Raw genomic sequence first — 17823 nt, 5'->3', positions numbered from 1 at the left:
GTGTAGAATTCTCTGCCACAGAAAATGCTTAAGGCCAAACATTGAACATTTTCAAGAAGGAGATAGATATAGTTCCTAGGGCTAAAGGGATCAAAGGATATGGGGAAAAAAAGCAGGAATAGGGGACTGATGTGAATAAGCAGTCATACTCCTGTTGAATGGTGGAGCAGGCTTGAAGGGTTGAGTGCCTATTCTTGCTCCTAATTTCTAAGTTTCTGTGGGATCAAGAAATGACCCAACTCATGATTCCTTGAACTGATGTTGAGAATCTGGCCCACTGAGGTCCATAAAGGAATGGCTGCGGGGTCTTTGTTCAGACGAGGCATTCAGTGCATTTTGTTAACAATACAAAATGTAAATGAATCTGCAACAGTAACAGAAACAGAAAAGCAGGAGGTGTACATTCAGTGTTTTGCACATCTTATGATTCAATTAGAACATAAATGAGTTACATTTCAAATCCATTTACCCGGCTTTGATTCATATCTTCTTCATAAAATTCCATCTCTTAGTGTTGTGAATGTTTCTTGACCTTCAGAGTCCACAAAACTTTGGGAGAACAAGTTCACTGGATATTATGCATGTAAGTATAGCAAAGAGATAGAATGAGTCAAGGGGGAGCGATCCGGTAGGTTTAAGGGAAGACCTATGGATCTGGAGAAGAAACTGGAACGACTAAAAAGGTGTGAAGGGATCATTTTCAACTTTTTGACTAGTTCTCTTATCATAGTCACCAAACTAGTCTTTCATTTATACTTCCCCTCAACTGGTAGCTTGGAAAAAATAATTGACTGGCATAGTATCATATTGCTAGGTTGTAGCTGGTATCATTGTTAATCATAGAATTTTACAGTACAGAAGGAAGCCATTCCACATAACAGGTCTGAAAAGAGCTACCCAGCCTGCAGCCTTCTAAAGTCACCACTTTCAAATATATATCCAACTCTCTTTTGAAACTGCCAACGAAATCCACCTCCATCACTCTCCCAGGCAATGCATTCCCCAAATCCTACAACTCTGAGTAAAGATGTTTCTCCTCATCTCATGTTAGCTCTTGCTAACAATTTTGAAATTGTGACCCCTAGTTACTAACATAATGGAAAGACCGTATTCTTCTTTATCTCTTTAAAATTGTTCATATTTTAAACACCTCAGTAAGGTAATCTCTTAATCTCCTGTGCTCCAACCCAAATTTCTCTCACCATTCCTCATATCTAAAATCTCTCATTCTCAGTATTATTTCATTAATCTCCTTTGCACTCTCTCCAGAACTTTTTTCTTACTTAAAATGGAGCCCAGAATTTAACACAGCACTCCAAATATAGTCTGACCAATGATTTATAGAGGTGTAGCACCATTTCCTTGCTTTTATATTCAATGCCTCTATTTATAAACTCAAGGATCCTACAATCTGAAGAACTGTTTCAACTTGCCTGGTCATCTTCAGAGATTTATGCAACTGAACCACGAGGTCCGTCTACTATTATACTTCCCTCAAAGTTGTACCATTGAGTCTGTATTTTCTCTCTGTGTTTCTTCTAGCAAAATGTATCACCTAACATATCTCCGCATCAAAACTTAACTGTCAGGTGTCCGCTCAGTTGGATAACTTTGCAATATCTTGCTGAAGTAGCTCACAATCCCCACTATTCTCCCCAGCTTAGTATCATCTGCAAATTTAGAGATTTTGACCTCAACACACATCTCCAAATTATTTATATAAGATCAAAAAAAGCAAGGATCCGAAACAAATCTCTGGGGAACACCATTTTCAACTTGACTTCAATCCGAGAAATGTCCATCTCCTATCTTTTAGCCAACTTTTAATGCATGCCACCAAGGATTCATCAATCCTAACTATCTAACTTGCTAACCAACCTGCAATGTGAAACAGTATCAACTGCTTTCTGAGAACCAAACATATAATATCCACAGCATTAAATCCCTTGCCTGTGTCACCTCAAAATAATTCAGATAAATTTGTCAGACATAATCTGCCCTTGACAAAGCCATGGTGATTGTCTACTTTTAACATATTTTCTTCTTGTGTACATTTACCTTGCCCTGTATTATGTCCTCAATCAGTTTTTCTACTAGCGATGTCAAGCTGACAAGTCTGTGTTTCCTGCCAAAGTTGCAGTGCTCTGAAAGCTTGTGATTTCAAACAAACCTTTTGGACCATAACCTGGTGTTGTGTGACATCTGACCTTGTTCACCCCAGATCAACACCAGCACCTCCACACCATTTCCGAGGTTATGCTTTGCCCGTCTTTAAAGAAAATGGCATCATCTTTGCAATCTTCCAATTCCCCCGGACTAATCCAATGTTCAGAGAGGCTTGGAAAATTTCTGTTAATGGTTCCATGATTTGTTCCCTCACCTGTCTCAGTAATCTAGGATGCATCTCATCTGGTCTTTTTTGCTTTTCTACCTGGGGTTCTGCCAGTCTTCTTAGCACCTCTTCTTTATCTATCACTATACTGTTCAGTTGCTCAACACGCAAATTTTCAACTAAGCCATTGTCACCATTTTCTATTTTGGTAAAGTCAGAAGCTGAAATAATTCCACAGTCACCAAGTCACCCTTTGTTTGCACATGGAGAGTCCTTAATAATGATCCAGCTCCTTCAGAGCCAGCTATCAGAACCTCTGACACTCCTATTTATATCTGTCAGCCAGGGCTCCCTGATTGGATCAGATTAACAGCTCTAGTTGGGGAAATAATATTCGACGAGGTCAATCTAGCTGACCTCATTACAATCACCATGGAAGCAATGTACTGGGGGTATAGCTCAGTGGTAGAGCATTTGACTGCAGAAGCAAAGTACTCATTCAGGACCGCTGCTGAACCCTCTGATTCAGAGAGCAGCTAACCCTGCTTGTTCCTTATGGGCCCACTCTATCCTTCACTAATCCTTCCCTATTAGCATGTTTGAAGAACATTTTACTATTTGTTTCCTAGCAGCCTGCCAACTTTTCCTCATGCTTCCTCTGAGCCTTCCTTGCTCTGGCCTAAGCCTCTCTCCCACATTTGAGATATTCTTCCTGATTTCTATTGCCATAACTATTTCAGTATGCGAAATAATGGGACAGCACAAAATGTCTGCGGCCAAGGTTAGGAACAAATACCTGTGGAGAGATGTTGAACTCGCGGATGTCTGAAAGCCACTCAAATCGTATGATGTCTGCTACACTTCGATTGGTCATTGTGAAGGTCACCAGATATGGCTTGCCAATATGACAGTCTCCAAATTCGATATGCTCTAAATGTGTTGCTGGAATGGAAAACCATCAAAACATCTCAATGTTTTCCATTATCTTACGACCAGGCTGCTGAGAGCTGCACACGTATAAAGTGGTAAACATTCACAAAGACAAACAGACTTAACTAAATTATTGGATCAAAGATTAGGCAGATCTTGGCACAAGGTTGTATTCAGCTGTTGTAACTGAAGTGTGTTAGCCAAACTATGATAATGCACTGAAGTGTCATCATAGATTTCAGTTCAAGACTCTGAAGGAGAATTTGAACCCACAACTCTCTGACCAGGAGGCAAGAGTAAGTCACTGTGGCACGTTTGACATTTAAAGCACAACTACAATCAAAAACAGGGAAGATTAGGGCAAACTTTATCAGATACTAGAAAGTCAGTGGATAAGGGCTCATTGGCAGATGGGACATGACATAATTAAGGACCTCAACGGATTACAGTTAGGCAGTAGTCTGCTGTATTCTCCACCATCTGTACTGGAAAATCATGGTGTCTTCATTGTCAGTGGCATACTGTCATAGTTTAGTGATCAATCTCCTTGCTTTCCTGCTTGTTAGCAGCTGTAAAAAGCCTCTAAAATCCAGACTACAGTGCCAGAGAGAGAGGAAGGCCTTTCTATTCAGGCCGGACAGCAGTGAAGCTTGTGGTTTGGGTTCTCTCATGCCATTTATTAAGGCCAATTCACTTCTTCTCTTTGACAATGGTCCTTTCTGGACCAGATTGTGGGAAACATGCTCGATATATATGTTAATATTAACTACATGGCCTTCCTTGATCCTGCCCTTACACCTTTACAACCTGAAGAATATGGACGTCCAATGAAATGGCTACAAGCCTTTTGACAAGGGGTCAGTGAAGCTCACAGTGCAGCTTTTAAGGAAGTGCACACAGCAGCCATGTTGAAACATATGGAGCCTGGGAATTTGGAAATCCATTAACCAACTGGATAGCATTCCAACCAAGGAACAGGGAACAATATGGGTCAACAGATCAACTATGCAATATCAATGTTAGGTGTGTGCTGAGTTCAACAGTGTTATTCAATGCTTAGACTGCATGAGGACACGAGTTCCAGTGTCCATTTCCTGAAGCTTGACTCCCTTATGATTGTGAAAGTACGATGGTCATTCACTGGTCAGCCTGTACCTCACTGTTAAAAGACTTTGTTTTTTTTATCCGGTGGCAAAGCATTCCAAATCACACTTTAACTCAGGTGAAATTGGATTGCTGATGGAAGTCTTGTTCAAAAGTAGGTGAAAAATTTATCACATGTAGAAGAACAATTTTCTGATGGTGAGCCTTGGGAATTTGATGTTAATTGAATCCTGTAAAACTGAAGTTATACTGTCACTTGCAAATAAGTACTTAGATGTCCCAACGTTTTCACTTAGTTCATGGGGAGTGAGCATCGCTGGCTAGGCCAGAATTTATTGTCTAATTGTAATTGTCTTTGAGAGGATGGTAATGAGCCTCCTTCTCGAAACTCAATAGCCCATCTGTCAGTGTTAGAAAGGCATGGGTCTTCAGGGTAAAGCAATAAATATTTTCTATCCATCCTGTTCGGAGAGGTCATAAAACACCTCTGGAGTAAGTGGGACTTGAACACGCCCTCAAGGGTAAGTGAGAACAGCTCCAGACTTGATTGAGAGCAGCTAACACTAATTGGATGTATAGCACCATCATAATGGAAGCCTGGGTTCAAGTTCCAACTACTCCAGAAGCTTGTAATAATATCTCTGAACAAGTTAAATTAAACAAAAGAGCTGAGCTCACTGTGGAGTCTGTGGGCCATGTATATATTGGTTTTGGGTGGTTGCACCCCACTGTTTGATTATTTAACTAATCCTTTGCTATTCTTTTGGTTCCATTTCAGCTCCTCCTACTCCTGATCTTTGGGGATGAACAAGTCAGAGGATAGCTTTATGGGATGCTTCTACACTTGGTTAAGGCGGTCATCAAAATAAAGTTAAAAATCACACAACACTAGGTTATAGTCCAACAGGTTTATTTGGAAGCACTAGCTTTAGGAGCACTGCTCCTTCATCGGGTGATCAACAGAATTCTGGCAGTGACGAAAAATCAGAAAAATTGTGATTGGTTTGAGGGAGTGTGTGATCATTGCCCTTTGGATCCAAGGAGGCCGAAGAGAGATTTAGTTGAGGTGAATAAGATAATGAGGAATTTGGACAGACTGAATAGGAAGAACTTCATTTCGCTAGCTGAAAATGAATAACCGGACCCTGGAATTAATATAATTGACATAAGAATTAGAGAAAAATTGCAGATAAAAAATATTTTCACCCAGAGGATGGTAGTATCTGCCTTTAGTGGTGGTAAAGGCAGAAAAGTTAAAAAGCATTTCGCTATGCGTTGGACTTGCTACCACAGACATGACATGACCTCCTTTGGTGCTTGTCTAAATTCTCATGATTTGCATCTGGGATTTACACTTGGTATTACAACAAAATTGCAAATAGTCCTCACCTTTAATGTCAGTGTCCTCCAGAAAGTTTGTAAAGCTTTCCACCGAGCCAGCTCTTCCTAGTCCATGGATATTGTCAAATGTGATATCATCCTGAAAACCTTCGCCAATTAATCGTATGATGGTGTCCTCAAACTGGTTGTTGAGCACTGTCAAGTACAATGCTCCTTCCAGGTGCTGAGCTAAGGTTGGTTGGAAGGAAACATCAAACTTGGCCTCCTCCCCACTGTTGAGCTTGATAGTGAGCATGCAACTTTCCTTTACTGTGTGTAAGATAAAATAAAATATGGTTTTAGTTTGATAACCATTTTCAAAGTCATAGAAAATTAGGCCTTGAAACTTGAGTTATTAAAAGAGGGAGAATCACAAAGTCACAGAGTCACATAGCATGAAACAAACCCTTTGGTCCAACTTGTGCACACCGATCAAATCTGCCTAGTTCCATTAGCCAGCATTTTCCCCATATCCCTTTAAGCCCTTTTTCTACATGTACTCAATTAAATGTCTCCACCACTTCCTCTGGCAGCTTGTCCACACACTCAACACTGTCTGGGCAAAAATTGTTACCCTTGGTCCTTTTTAAATCTTTCCCCTCTCACATTAGACCTGTGCACTCAAATTTTGGACTCATACTTCCTAGGAAAAAGACCGTAGCTATTCACTCCATCTATGCTCCTCATGACTTTATAAACCTCTATAATTTCTCCCCTATAAGCCTCCAATGCTTCAGTGTAGAAAGCTTTAGTCTATTTAGCCTCTCCCTATACGTCAAACCCACTAGTCCTGACAATATCCTTGTGAACCTTTTCTGCACTCTCAAGTTTGACACTATCTTTCCTATGGAAGGGTGACCAGTGGGCGGCACGGTGGCACAGTGGTTAGCACTGCTGCTTCACAGCGCCTGTAGACCCGGGTTCAATTCCCGACTCAGGCGACTGACTGTGTGGAGTTTGCACGTTCTCCCCGTGTCTGCGTGGGTTTCCTCCGGGTGCTCCGGTTTCCTCCCACAGTCCAAAGATGTGTGGGTCAGGTGAATTGGCCAAGCTAAATTGCCTGTAGTGTTAGGTAAGGGGTAAATGTAGGGGTATGGGTAGGTTGCGCTTCGGCGGGTCGGTGGGACTTGTTGGGCCGAAGGGCCTGTTTCCACACTGTAAGTCTAATCTAATTGTATGCAGTATTGTAAAAGTGGCTTCACCAATGTCCTGCACAGCTGCAACATGACACCCCAACTCCTACACTAAGTGTTCTGGTGTCCGGGACATTGTCTGTAAGACATAATTTCTTATATTGTAAGGTGTGACGTGAGTATTACCATGTCAGGTTGGTGGAGAAAGTGAGGTCTGCAGATGCTGGAGATCAGAGCTGAAAATGTGTTGCTGGAAAAGTGCAGCAGGTCAGGCAGCATCCAAGGAACAGGAAATTCGACGTTTCGGGCATAAGCCCTTCATCAGGAATCATGTCAGGTTGGTGCTTGACTTGTTTGTGAAACAACTTTTCCAATTTTGGGGTTAGCCCCCAGATGTTAGTAAGAAGGACTTTGCAGGGTTGACAGGGCTGTTTATATTTCTTTTCTGCTGCCTAGGTTGATGTCAGGTGATTCGTCAGGTGGATTTCTTTTAGATTTTGGAGTGACAGGTACAAATGTGTGGCTTGATCAGCCATTTCAGACTGCAGTTGAGAGTCAACCACAACGCTGTCGGTCTGGAGTCATATGCAGGCCAAACTGGGTGAGGATGGCAAATTTCCTTCCCTGATCCACTGAGTGCATCATGGGTTTTTCCTGATAATCGATAATGGTTTCATGGTTTCCAGATTTATTTTTAAATGAATTCAAATTTCATGGTGAGATTCAAACCTGCATCTCCAGAACATTAGCTGAGTTTCTGGATTGATAATCTAGCAATAACACCACTTGGCCATCCCTTCCACTTCATTCATGCTCAATGAAACTTCTTGCAGTGTCAGAATATCCAGCAGAAGAGCGATCCCCAGAATCGTAATTTGTTGTTCAATGTTATTGCTCAGTAAGGAAGTTGGTGAAGAAATCTCAGCTGAAATGTGAAATCTTATTTCTATCTAAGTGTCCTTGCCATGAAGCGAGGGGCTATGTTTGATATAGTGTTCTTTTTTCAGACTAGTAGTTGTTCACTAACATTGATTAAAATACTGTGAGCAATTGTCAGGTGCAAATGACGCATAGTATCTCAATGAGAATGACTGAATGAATAAAAAATGACAAACAGCATCAACCCATCCCAACCAGAATCCTCCACTGACTTGAGCACCATCCATTCTTGATCCAACCAACATCAATCACACAGCTGCTCCAATTATAACCAAACTTCTATTATACATTAACAACATTCACGCCATGTTGCTGAACGAGTCTAAAGTTATAATCATATTTCAATTAACTTGCCCTGTCTTGTTCCCTGTGCATTAAAATACTGCCCCTGTAAGTAGCTCATTTTCTGTTTGTTACCTTTCTCCGGATTCTCTTCTTGAATATACCGGTGTTTAGGATAGGTGCATATGGTTCCAATACATTCCTTCAGAGAAAACACTCCATAATCATCAGAGATATTGACAGACACCTATCAAGAAAAGAACCCAGTTGATTGATTATTTATGTGAAGATTGACAAACTCTGATATGAATGTACTTGGGATTGTTAAATTGTCCTTCAAATTATCCTACAAACACCAATGGACTTACTTTCGACAGGGGAAATAATATGGATATAGGTTTCAGAATATAGGTTTCCTCATTTCTATTAATGAGGAAATTAATATGAGTCATTCTCAGACTTCTCATCTTGTAGGAGAATTACACTCTATGATATTTCTAAAAATAGTTTTATTTTGAGAACAAGTAAATAGGTGTCTCAACTATCTTTTCAAAATGTACAGAGCCAAATGCTCAATTTCAAGGACAGATTCCATTGAGGAATAAAAACGACACATTAATAATCTAATTTACCTCCTTATCCAGTTTTTCCAACATCTGGTTATATATAATTTATTGTCCATGAGCAATTGAGCCCTCAGGACATCACTCAAAAAGGTGGAAGCTGTCGACTGAAAATTCCAAAACCTGTTGTCTAATAACTCAAATGAGCAGTCAAAATGCCTGATGGCTTACTTTTAAAGTCTCAGCGTCTCTCTAGTTTACACTTTGGTGATCTATGCACACAGAGTCATAGAGATCTACAGCACAGAAAGAGGCTCTTTGACCGATTGTGTATGAATCAATCAAAATCAACTACAACTAACCATGTCCTCTGATTATATATGAAAAGGAATGTAAATATATTATAAAAGCAAAAGAACAGCCCTCCCTGACAAGTTCTCCATATGTATTAATTCACTCATTCCTTCAAAAGAGATAAACAGATTCAATCCCTCACTTCAATTCCAACTGGGATGTGCCAGTGGTAGAATAATTTTCAGAAACAGCAGAAATCAAGGGTGTTAGTTGTCTATGAGTTAGAGTTTAATTATATGCTTGCACTAAACAATAACTGACACTGACTTGTGTTCCCTTTGTGGCTCAGTGATGCTGCTCTTTCCTCTGATACAAAAGTCTTGGTTCAACACCCACTTCAAGACGTCATGGCTATGAAGGTAATTTCAGAACATGTCCAAACAAGTTGATTAAAAATTGTAACCAGTAGCAGACTGAAAGTGCACTTGTTGAGTATGCTGCTATGTGTTGAAGTACACAATTATTAGGTTCTCCAGTGTTCCTTCTTCACTAAGATAAATAAAGAACTGATGAAGATTTGAAAGAAAACGAGGAATTACTGGAAAAACTCAGCAGGTCTGGTAGTATCTGTGGAGAGAAAACAGAGTTAATGTTTCAGGTTCAGTGACCCTTCTTCAGAGTTTGACTTAAATTCTGAACATTGCTTTCTCTCCACAGATGCCTCCAGAACTGCTGAGTTTCTCCAGTAGTTTCTGCTTTTGTTTCTCTTCCTCACTGCCTGGTTATATGAGTTCCTACATTGGAGCAGACATGAGTGCTTTGGGTTTTTTTTAACATAAAATCTAAACTCCCATGGTGGACATTTTCAGAAAGTAAGTTTAAATGGTTGGGCTCTGATTTGCTCAGATCCTCTCAGAATCTTAATTATGTTAACTTCATTCTTCCATAGGTCATAATGTGGACATGTACAATATTCGACTAAGTGGGAAATAAGGTTTGTGCTTGGTATTGTATTTTGTGCTTAAATGCCTATAGTGCCATCAGAATGGATTGATCTTCTATGGAAGAACATATCATGATATGTACAGATAGTTGAGAAACTTATTTATTTGTACTGAAGTATACGATACTTCTGTTGAGATTATTGATTGAAAAACATACTCTGGATCAAATGCCGGCTTTATTTCTAAATAAATCCTGAGAAAAGTCATTTATTTCATGGAACAAATGAGCTATGTTGTGATAGAGTACAGGAGACTTAACGGTTATCAGATTTTGTAACAATCCAGTTATTGGATGCAACAGAACAATAATGGGTGTTATAACCATGAAAAGTGAATCTAGGTAGATCAGAAGATGAAATTAGAACAGTAGTAATGGAGGAATAATTCTCAAGGAAATGTTCATTGATATCTTAGATGAGATTGAGTATTGTCTGGGCGGCACGGTGGCACAGTGGTTAGCACTGCTGCCTCACAGCGCTAGAGACCCGGGTTCAATTCCCGCCTCAGGTGACTAACTGTGTGGAGTTTGCACATTCTCCCCATGTCTGCGTGGGTTTCCTCCGGGTGCTCCAGTTTCCTCCCACAGTCCAAAGATGTGCAGGTCAGGTGAATTGGCCATGCTAAATTGCCCGTAGTGTTAGGTAAAAGGTAAATATAGGGGTATGGGTGGGTTGCGCTTCGGCGGGTCGGTGTGGACTTGTTGGGCCGAAGGGCCTGTTTCCACACTGTAAGTAATCTTAAAAAAAGATAAATTATTCAGAGTGAAGAGGCAGGGTTTTTGAAGTAACACTAAGATAATGAAGGAGTGATGAATCTGAACATATTTCAATCGTGTAATGGATGTCTTGGTTGTAGACACCTTTTATAGTTGTATAGTATCAGTACATGTACCTCAATGTGGCAAATTTGATTGATCAATGGATTATCTTGACTCATTGAGCAGTAATTCATTCAAATTTAAGCAATGTAAAGGTGTTACATTTGGTGATATCACCTTAAGGTCACTTACACTGCGGTTCCATAGAAAATATCAATATTGGAAGCACATTGGGATAAAAAATCTAGCCTGAGAGAAGTTGGGGTACCTGCAGGGCTATCTGCCCACAAGTGGCAGGTAGCTGTCCAATTAATTTTAGGGTTATTATTATTGCTGGCCAAATGGGATTGTTCACTCTTTGTCCAGGTTTTCAGAGGTGGGGGAGCAGAGCGACTACCTGGGTGGTGCCTTTTGGTATCCGACAAGGGACCCAAGCTTCAGGTATGTTTGGAAACTCTTTGTACCTGTCTGGGTGCAATATGAAATCCTGCCTCACAGATTTTTTTTTCTTCACTTTCATTTTAAAGTTCTCTGAAAACCAGTGGTGGCTGTGTCAGGTAGCATAGAAGGTTCACTGGATCAAATGGTCTTCCAATTGTCATGACTTCTGACCACTAAATTGCCAATTTGTGGGTGTTCCCGACATAGTACAAGCTTCAAACCTGCAGTCTGAACTGACAATGAGATTATGAAACTGCCCAGGGATCTCTTGCCAAGATACCAAGGCATGTTGGGTAATCTTCTGTGAAAAAAGCCACAAATCAAACTTGATGGCAATTAGTTTCAGTAAGGTAGCTGATCCACAGTTAACCCAATCAGGACCTCTTAATCAAACCTAATGTCTCACCAGAATATTAGTCAAATATTAGTTACCTCAGGTACAAGAATGGATAGGATTAAAATTGATAAAGTGTTATTTAGAAGGATTACTGTAATTAAAGTTGGTAAGCTCCCAATGGATGGAATCCATTGGAGGATGAACATAGGAACGTACAAGTTAAATTTCCAAATTTACAGCTATTTCTGAGATATCACTTGTATTCTCTAAAGTGAATTCTGAAACAAAGTACCTCTTCAATTCAACTGCCAACTCTGTGTTTTTCATTATTTATTCCCTAGACTTAATTTCTGCAGGATGATCACTCATTTTGTTAACTCATTTAATTTTTTTAAAAAATGTAAACATGTTTTATCTCTTCTAGCTCACATTTTCTTGTACTCTAAATTTTCCCTCTTCAGTAATTGCTATGGTTCCAGTTGGTGATCATACCAGACAGGCCTGATCCCAGAGTGAAACCTGTTTGATAGACCAAAAGTTATAGTTGCAATACAGTTAACATTTAAAACACATTTGGACAGGTACATGAATAGGAAAGGTTTAGTGGGATGTGGACCAAACAAAGGCAAGTGGGATGAGTTGAGTTTGGGAAGCTTGGTCAGCATGAACAGTTGGACCAAAGGGTCTGTTTCCAAGTTGTACAACTCTATGACTAATTTGGCTACCATGGTGTTCCATCATTGAACATTTTCACACAAGAAACAACAAAAGTATTTTTAACAAAGAAGTATCAAAGTTTATTACACACAAAAAGGGAAATATACCATTTTACATGATATAAGTAGTACTTGAAATGGTTTTACGATAAATATCAGAAATAAGGATTCAACTCTTTTACCTTTGCAACAACCTTACAGACACATGAACCTCAGTGAATGCTCACCATGTTTCCACATTAAAGGTTTTTGTTCAGTTGACATGGGTATAACTGGTTTCTTTCCAGCAAACCTCGACATGCACTCAATTAGATTAGATTACTTACAGTGTGGAAACAGGCCCTTCGGCCCAACAAGTCCACACCGACCTGCCGAAGCGCAACCCACCCATACCCCTTACCTAACATTACGGGCAATTTAGCATGACCAATTCACCTGACCCGCACATCTTTGGACTGTGGGAGGAAGCCGGAGCACCCGGAGGAAACCCACGCAGATATGGGGAGAACGTACAAACAGTCAGTCGCCTGAGGCGGGAATTGAACCCAGGTCCCTGGCGCTGTGAGGCAGCAGTGCTAACCACTGTGCCGCCGTGCCGCCCAATGCTATCTTCATTCATTTATTTCTCTTCAGGAGATACTTAAACAAAGTGCTAATGCTTACTTCTTAATATAGATTTCTTAAACACCTCTTCCATAGTATTCTGTTTCTGCAGCTTTCTCCTCCTGGTAATAAGTCCTCAGGACTGCTTGTCTCATCAAATTACTTTGAAAACTGCTAAGGTAACAGCACCTCGATGCCAAAGATCTGTTCTGTCTGACAAAAACCTGTACATACAATGAATAAACCTTTCTTAAAAACTAGGTTCTGCTTATTTCTGCCTCTGTCTCTCAATGTCATAGGGCACCTTGCTGCTCGACTTCAGCCCTACTTTTTCTCCTTTCTACTCTTTGTTTCCTAAAGCATCAAAATACTCAGCTCAATGAGTTTTAAAAGCCCAATTTAAATGCAAGTAAACTAATTTCTAGACACGTAGGGACCACTCAGAACTCAAAAATGAAGTGTTTCTTTTCATAACCTATATAAAATAGAAATACAATTTTGATTTAAAGGTATTCTCTCTTGAATTCAAGTTTCCAATTAGTAATCCCCATGAACTTTCATCACATTCATTTTTAGTATTTATTTGTTGGTTTTTATATTTTGTTCGATTATCTCACCACTTTGGTGCAATTATGTGCCTTTTCAATAGATAATCTCTTTTTAATTAACTAGTGATGATGGATTCTCTACTCAGAATTTTGCTTACTCATTGGAATGTATCCACTCTGTGTATACTAAGATATTCTCTTAAATGCATGTATTTAAAAAATCTATGTTAAGAGGTAAGCATTAGCACTTTGTTTAAGGTTCTCATGAAGAGACATGAATGAAAGAAGTGAATGTAGAATTGAGTGAATGTAGAGGCTTGCTGGAAATAAACCAATTTCATATACCCATGTCAACTGAATAAGGAACAATTCCATTGATCTATCCCTCATCCCCATTTGCCAGTTCATTTTAGCTGGCCAGAGGCGTATGAGATAGAAACAGGCTCTTTGGTCCAAAATATCAAAGCCAACCAAGCTTTCCAAACTAAACAACTCCCATTTGCCTGCGTTTGGCCCATATCCCTCTAAACCTTTCCTATTAATGTACCTATCCAAATGCCTTTTAAAACTTGAAACTGTACCTGTATCTACCACTTCCTTTGGCAGTTCATTCCAGATATCCTCTGTGTGAACACGTTTGCCATCATCATTGCCTTCATTTATGTTTAAAATAAGAGTTTGGTACCCACTCTTCTGTCCCTCCAACTGAATGTGAAATTCAATAACATTACAGTTCCTTCTGCCTAACAGAACCTTTACTGTGAGATAACTAATTAATTCTATCACAATGTATATTGTGTAACCTAGTATAACCTGCTGTATAACCAGAACATACTGTCCTAAGAAACTATCCTAAACATTCTGTGAATTTCTAATCCAGGCTACTTTTGCTCACCTGATTTTTCCAATCTACATGTAGACTAAAATTTCCACAATATTGCCATACATACCAGATAAGCTCTTGTAATTGCTTCTTTCATACTTTACCCTCCCATGTGGTTCCTGTTAGGATGCCTGTACAACACTCCCATATGCCACTTCTTGCATCTACCCTTTCTCATCCCTACCCAAACCACCTCTACATGCTGGTTTCCTGAATGTGGGCCATTTCTTATGACTGTGTAAATACCATCCTTAATTAACCTCACCACCTTTTCCTAGTGCCCTGTGCTGCCTTAATGTCATGAACCTTTCAATATTTAGGTCACAATTCATGTCATAATTTGATGACTAGCTCTCTTGCTGGCCATGCAAAACATTTTTTCTGTCATGTCCATGTTATTGGTGACTACAGGGATAACTATTACTGAATCTCCCCTTCCAACTCTAAGTTTCTCTCCACCCCTTGGCAATGGACAAGCAGCACAGACTTCTAAACTAATGCTCTTTTCTGCAGAGAACAGTGCAAATCCCCTTCACTAATTGGTCCCCTGTTTATGCCATATTCCATTTTGCTATCCCCCTACTTGAACAGCTTCCACAAAGCCATCATCAATTAGCTCGCCCATCCTGCAGCCCTCACTCTCATACAAACACACTGAAAAAAACACTAAAGGGAGAAAATTGTAGAGATATTGGTTATAATCCCCTCGATCATACTTGGATACAGAGTGGATGCAATTTGAACGTGGTGTACTGCAGTGTGGGAAGCCAAGAAAATAATTGCTGCAGCAGAAAACTATTTGCAAAAGTGAATTTCTTGAAACTAAAGAAGGTACATTTTATGCCACTATATTACTACTAAATATATGACCATTCGGTTCACATGTTACCTGGGCAGGTAAGGTACCATCATTTTTGAGGACAACAGACAACTTCTCTGTTCGACCTAACAATAGACGTGAGTAGATTAGCAGTGGGTTCCCTTTCTTATTGCGCAGCATAGGCTGCAGGACGTTGATTCGGGGGAGGTTCCCATCTCCAATGATATCAAATACCAAGGACTTTGACTTAGGAACACTGGAAAACAAAAGATGAGAAAGGAATGCAGTCTTCCCTAAGAAAATAGTACAAAGCTATAGTAAATTCAGATATTTAATCTGTGGATTTATAACTCCATTCATTCTGCAATGCTAATCTTGCAAAACACTTGTGAAAATCCTTGGATTTTTACTTTGTATGGTTAGATTTTGCAATTTCTCCTTTTTTTTGCCCCTGCATTGGTAAACTTACAGGTCCATTGTTTATGTATGGCAGCATTGACCCACACCCTCACCTGGGCCAATATTTCTTGTGTGTGTGCAGATAATGGGAGTAAGTTAGATTAATGACAGATCCTGCACTGCTGCAGAATTGTGCCTGTATCAGACACAACTCTTACCTTTTCCCAATCTAGGATATGAGCCATTATGCTCATTTGTAGATCACCAGGACTTTTGCAGGTCAGTTCAGGAAGCAAACTGTTGAGAGTGTGGTGCTGGAAAAGCACAGCAGGTTAGGCAGCATCCCAAGAGCAGGAGAATTGAAGTTTTGGCAGAAGCCCTTCATCAGGTAGGGCAGGCACTGAGGAAGGAGATGTGACTGTGGTAGCGAGTCTACTTCAGGATGTGGCTGAAAAGTTTCAGGGCGGGGGGGCGGTGTAGTGAGTGAGGGACTCACTCAGATCCTTGTAGAGAGAGGAGGCAAACTTCTTCAAAGTAGGCATCCTTGGAAGATGAAGGATGAAGGGCTTATTCCCGAAACGTTGATTCTCCTGCTCCTGGGATGCTGAATGTCCTGCTGTGCTTTTCCGGTACCCCAGTCTCGACTCTGATTTCCAGCATCTGCAGTCCTCACTTTCTCCTAATTCCTATGGAGTCTGTTAAGTCAGTGATTCCACAGGTTCCTCATATGCCACTCTGCAGAAATGGCTGCCCAGGCCAATTGATTTAGATGAGGATACAAATAGGTACCACCACTCATAAAACAAGAGATTTAAAAAGGTACAAATTCCAACAAAAACAGAAAAGAGAAATCTCGACTGTAAGAAGCAAGAATTTAAACATTGGTTCTGTCCTCATTTATGAATCAAGCCACAAAGTAAATAAATACCAGCCCACTCTGGCAGTACGTTCAACATTCACAATATTGTCAGTGAAGAAAGCTCTCACAATTTGTTTCCTTTGATCTGACTTGTTTTATGCCCCTTGATATGAACTCACCTGCAAGTGAAAACAATTTCTGTACATCTACTCTAACAAATGCTTTCATACTTTTAAATCTTCTGAAGGCTCCTCTTGGTCTCTTCTTTTCTGGTATCAGCCAGCTGTAAGGTTCCTGGTTACGGTATCTATCACTGTAGGAACATTCACTTCTGGCTCAATATCTTTATCGGTTGTATGATGACCAGAACTGCGCAGGGGCAGGGACTGCACTGTGAAATTGACCCATGTATGATTCTTTTGATGAAGGCAGCATGCAAACTTTGAGTTGTCTGCTCTTTTGATGGAACTTAATCCAGTAATATGTAACCACATGCAGTTAGTTAATAGCATGCCTCCACTGATGGCCAAATTTACGTGAGGTGAGAAACTCTTAAAGGGGTGCATCAGTGTAGGTGGAGCAGGTACACAATGTGTCTGGGTAAGAGCTTCCAACCTGTTAGAGAGTAACAAATAGGACTGTCAGGGATGGGGTGTAGCCGGGGTATGCTCTGTGCATAATGTCTTTGAGACGTATGGGAAAAGGAGGTTGTGGATGCTGTTTTTTACAATCAATGTCGTTTAGTAGAATGTCTCATCCCCAAAAATTTCAAACAATCACCCATACAAAGCTTGGCTATTGATGTGAATGGTGCTAGATCCTTTCTGCAAGCCTAAAGTCTCACTCCCTCCCTGCCCATGAGGCAGTGACAGTGGAGAAGACACACTATCCTCCTCCTTTGGAGCATATCTTTCTAAATGAGGTCTGAAAAGATGTGTTTTGTCGAGGTTAATTCAAAATCCAAAGGAGCAAACTATTGCATCCACATCTTGGAGCGGATTGTTTTTTCAGATCTTTTGACATGTGAATTAATTCCTTCAGCACCTGCCATAACTTTACCTGTAGACTTACATCATGCTAACAGTCACTAAACCCTTCTGCAGAAGCAGATACAGCCAGTAAATATCAATCAACAGATAACCTGAAAGTAGCTGCTGATCCCATTTAATGGTGTTGCTGCGGGCAAACGTGTGTTCAGCTGTCTGTATTCGAAAGGTGTTAGCTGCAGCTGTGAGCTCAAATAGGCAGTGTCAAACCAATATTTCACACTGACTGACATTATGATCTGTCCATTCTGAAGACTTCAGGCATATGCTGTCAGTGCACAGATGTGTTTGCACCTTCCAGATCCAATATTGGAACAAAAATAGTGCCCAGAATTTACATAATCAAATTTCACTTGAGTAATGGGAATCCTAGTTTTATCTCTTGCATTTTAA

General features: G+C 40.2%; 1 protein-coding gene across 1 annotated transcript in view; it reads right to left on the bottom strand.

Moving 5' to 3' along the window:
- Nucleotides 1–17823, bottom strand: part of hydin (HYDIN axonemal central pair apparatus protein) — an 888678-nt gene that overhangs the window by 137389 nt on the left and 733466 nt on the right. The window contains exons 66-69 of the mRNA XM_060837518.1: nt 15196–15389; nt 8236–8347; nt 5756–6016; nt 3129–3274 (exon numbers count right to left, since the gene is read on the bottom strand). Coding sequence (XP_060693501.1) covers nt 3129–3274; nt 5756–6016; nt 8236–8347; nt 15196–15389 — 713 coding nt within the window. The remainder of the gene's footprint in view (nt 1–3128; nt 3275–5755; nt 6017–8235; nt 8348–15195; nt 15390–17823) is intronic.

This window comes from Hemiscyllium ocellatum, chromosome 17 (genome assembly GCF_020745735.1).
Source record: "Hemiscyllium ocellatum isolate sHemOce1 chromosome 17, sHemOce1.pat.X.cur, whole genome shotgun sequence".
NCBI lineage: Eukaryota > Metazoa > Chordata > Chondrichthyes > Orectolobiformes > Hemiscylliidae > Hemiscyllium > Hemiscyllium ocellatum.
The sequence above is the reverse complement of the archived record's forward strand: the minus strand, read 5'-3'. Positions and strand labels throughout refer to the sequence as shown.